General features: G+C 41.4%; 1 protein-coding gene across 1 annotated transcript; it reads left to right on the top strand.

Annotated features, from left to right (window-relative positions):
- Positions 1–1,499: 1,499 nt before the first annotated feature.
- Positions 1,500–2,558, top strand: LOC101839065 (olfactory receptor-like protein OLF3). Its single transcript, XM_040740454.1, has one exon. The coding sequence runs from the start codon at positions 1,500–1,502 to the stop codon at positions 2,451–2,453; it is 954 nt and encodes a 317-aa protein (XP_040596388.1). The 3' UTR covers positions 2,454–2,558.
- Positions 2,559–4,277: the final 1,719 nt, after the last annotated feature.

The raw sequence follows: 4,277 nt of genomic DNA, 5'->3' as shown, positions 1-4,277 counted from the left end.
AAATGTGTTTGTCTATAGAGTAGCTTGATTTGATAATATAGTTTGCTGTAAAACATACAATGTATAATAATTGCTATAATTAGTAAGTAAAATTAATAGTACTGTGTTGGGTTGTATACTATAAGACAGCTTCCTGTGGTAAAGCTAACAACAGCTAACTATGGTAAACTAATCTCATAGGCATTGGAGAATTGTGAAAGAAGAGAATGAGAAGTACTTAGATGAAGATGTGAGTTGGACGTTTCTAGATTCAGTGACTTAGTTTCATTCTTCATCAGGGAAGTCAAAGTGTGGTGGTGCTCCCTTTTTAGCCTCAGAGAGTTTAGAAATGGTCAGCATCCTCTGTTTATCCCCTTGGTTACTTCTGTTGTATCTTCTTCTAGTTTTTTCCCCCATTTCACACATTCTAGTAGTCACAGGACCGGCGACAGGCAGATATGGAGGAGAAATAGCAGTCTATCTTAGAAGTTTTTAGAGACAACCTCTGTTTCTGTTCAATGTTTACAGTTGGCATCATGTTTTACTACTTTTAAAAAGCCCTTGCCCAACACAAGCAACCAGAAGGGAATTTCAGCTCCAATGGACCTCTGTAAGATTTCTTAGATGACTCTATTGAATAATGACAATAGACCCTTAAATGTCTGCTTTCCCTCTGTCTCTTACTTAGATCTGGATGTGTTTTTTTCTTTCCTTTCAACTGACACCTGAAGAAGTCCCTAACCAAATTAAGGCAAAAAGAGAAAAACACCAAGAACTGGACATCATCATGACACCCTTCTCTAGACCATGAACTGAAGGGGAGACTAAAGCCTACTAAAAAGATAAAAAAGATTTCTTTTAAAGGCTGTCAACATTTTTTCTATTTTGTGGAAAATGTGAGAAGGAAACCAAATTTACTTTACTAAGTTCCCAAGGTGGATGTCCTAATGATACAAACACACCCAGTACTGTGATAATATAGCAGTAATATTACCCAAGAATTTTGCATATTTAATGTACTTGAGAAATATTGAATATGTTTTTTCTGTGTGAGAAATTTTATCATGACCTGTAAATGACATACCTGCTATAGACAACTGAGACTTAAAATGTCTTCTGATTCTAGATTTTACCACAAAACCCTGCATACTCAGAATAATTGGTCTTGTAATTGATTTTTGAATTCTATTGAGAGTAAGCTAGTTGACATATTTTTGGAAGTTTTAAAACATTAGGACTCTATATCATTTGTTGTTTTACTTATCACAGCAAATTATTGCCTGAAAACAAAGGAAATAGGTAAAAACAAAACAAAACAAAACACAGTGCTCATGAAACTGTAGTATGTAAAGCCCAGACTGAGTATGCAAATGCAGTCTCATGAATGGACTGAAGACTAATAAAATATCAGGCAAGTCACATGTGTTATATATAATTTTACCTGGAACTCTATGGTTACTTGATTGCTTTTATTTTTTTTTCTTACTTTCTGTGCAGATTAATAATCATCACGTTTTTTAATGGAACAGGACAACAAGACATGGGTTCATGAATTCATCCTCCTTGGCCTGTCCAGAGACCGGGTCACTCAAGTCTCCCTCTTCATCCTGTTCTTGCTGATGTACCTGGTGACAGTGCTGGGGAACCTCCTCATCATTCTTCTGATCAGACTGGACAGCCGGCTCCACACCCCCATGTATTTCTTTCTCACGAACCTGTCACTCGTGGATGTGTCTTACGCCACAAGTGTAGTCCCCCAGCTGCTGGCCCATTTTCTAGCCGCACACAAAGCAATTCCATTTCTGAGCTGTGCGGCACAGTTGTTTTTCTCTCTGGGCTTGGGAGGGATTGAGTTCCTTCTCCTGGCCGTGATGGCCTATGACCGCTATGTGGCAGTGTGTGACCCTCTGAGGTACTCAGTCATTATGCATGCAGGGCTCTGCCTGAGGCTGGTCATCATGTCTTGGGTCAGTGGCTCCATCAACTCTCTTGTGCATACCGCCATCACCTTTCAGCTGCCTATGTGCGCAAATAAGTACATTGATCACATTTCCTGCGAGATTCTAGCTGTGGTCAGGTTGGCATGTGTGGACACCTCCTCCAATGAGATCGTGATCATGGTGTCTAGCATTGTCTTGCTGATGACGCCTTTCTTCCTGGTTCTCCTGTCCTACATCCAGATCATCTCCACCATCCTGAGGATACAGTCCACGGAAGGAAGGAGGAAAGCCTTCCACACCTGTGCCTCCCACCTCACTGTGGTAACACTCTGCTATGGTACCACCATTTTCACCTACATCCAGCCCCACTCCAACCCGTCCGTCCTTCAGGAGAAGTTAATTTCCCTTTTTTATGCTGTGTTGATGCCCATGCTGAACCCTATGATTTATAGTCTAAGGAATAAGGAGGTAAAGGGGGCTTGGCAGAAACTGTTAGGGAGATTCTCTGGGTTCACGTCAAAATTGACAAGCTGACGATTCCCGAGCTTCGGTAGAGAAGGAGGCTTTTCTTCGATGTTCTCCTCCCAACTCAGATGGTACAGGTATTGCCATGGCAACAAGGAAGGCTCAAAGGAACATGTGTTGGTGATATAATGCTGGAGGCTGAGTGGGTGTGGTAGGTGTGGGATGTGGGGTTTATTTTTGTGTCACAGCAGTGTTCAATGGAGTTCAGCATAAATTTTATTGCTTGCCCATCGTTATCCAATCTTACTCTTACTGTTCAGGTTAATAGTCAACCCACAAGCTTTGACTTTGCGACATTTCAAAATCAATATTCATTAAATTGAACTTGTGCTTTTGTTTTTTCATTTCGATATCTTCCTGAGCTATCGGCAAGTGGTATGATACTCTGGGAAGGCTGATGTAGAGGTAGAAGCTTAGCACCCAGTTACCTTTTGTAAGATGCTGCACTGCGTACTGCATGACTAAGCATTGATGTTCAGTATGCTACATATATTAGATGCTCTATTTGCTTATGATATTTCTTAATGAATCCTAAGCAAATGGAGAAAAATATGCAATTGATACAAAATAAACATAAACCATGCCCAAATGGATGTGGTCAGTGCTGCAGGTACATAAGATCAATCCCTACAGGAGGGGAGGAGAGAGTAGGGGAGGAGAAGAGAGGGGAGAGGAGAGTAAAGGGGAGGGAAAGATAGGGGAGGGAAGGAAGGGAAAGGGAGGAGGGGAGGGGAGGAAAGCAGAGGAGAGGGGAGGGGAGGAGAGGGAAGGAGAGGAGATGAGAGGAGAATGGAGAAGAGGAGAGGAGAGTGAAGGAGAGAAGAAGAGAGGAGAGAAAAGAGGAGAGGGGAGGGGAATAAAAGGAAGGGGAGGAGAGGAGAAGGGGAGGGAGGACCTATGGTAACCTACTTCCTCCAATTAGGCCTATCTGCTACCAGGTTAGTGCACACTGTCACATTCATTTCTTAATAATGCTGTCACTACTAGAGACCAAGCAAGTCCCCCTACATTAATTTAAAGGGACATTTTTCATCGAAACCATAACATCCCTAAATTTATTCTTGCAGTTCAACAAAGTTCAATTTCTATTTTCAGTAAGCTTTACCTTAATTTTTTAAATCTCCCTTTAAAATTAAATTGAAAGTCACAAATAATGTGAAAAACATGTAGTCAGTTGGATGAGTAGTGCTGTGATAAGAATTTTTTTTTGGCTTTTACCAGACAGGGTTTCTCTGTATTGTTTTAGAGGCTGTTGGTCCAGCCCGGCCTCGAACTCAGAGAGATCCGCCTGCCTCTGCCTCCCGAGTGCTGGGATTAAAGGCGTGTGCCACCACCGCCCAACGATAAGAAAAATTTTTAAGCTACAGTAATTAAGGTAAAATTGTTTTCCCATAGCAAAACAAAACAAAACAAAACAAAAAACACAAACATGTCATAAAAAAGAAGTTGAAAAGACAAACCCTGAACATCCAGTCTCAATAAAGCACACTTGGTCAACTGGCTGTCCACACTGAAAAAAAAGATATATCTGGGCCACATAGACATCAAGCTTCCAATAACTTAGATGTGGATCACTTATCTCATTGTGAGAAGTAAAACAGTCAAACACCAAGAGGTTCTCACCAAAAGCCAACTTCATGACTGGCGGTAGATAAAGATTTCTAAGTGAGGATGAGGAGAGCAGTCTCTGTACAGAAGATCTGCCATGCAGAACAGCACGAAAGGCAGGCCCACTATCTGATCAAAGACGCATAACGCATGCAAAGAAACTCAGCGTGAAAGGAGAAAATGCTTCTCTGTGTGAAGTGACTACGTCGGTTGAGCTATATGAAG

Source organism: Mesocricetus auratus, unplaced genomic scaffold (assembly GCF_017639785.1).
Source record: "Mesocricetus auratus isolate SY011 unplaced genomic scaffold, BCM_Maur_2.0 Super-Scaffold_100694, whole genome shotgun sequence".
In the NCBI taxonomy this organism is placed as follows: domain Eukaryota; kingdom Metazoa; phylum Chordata; class Mammalia; order Rodentia; family Cricetidae; genus Mesocricetus; species Mesocricetus auratus.
This window is presented reverse-complemented; position numbering and strand designations above follow the sequence as displayed.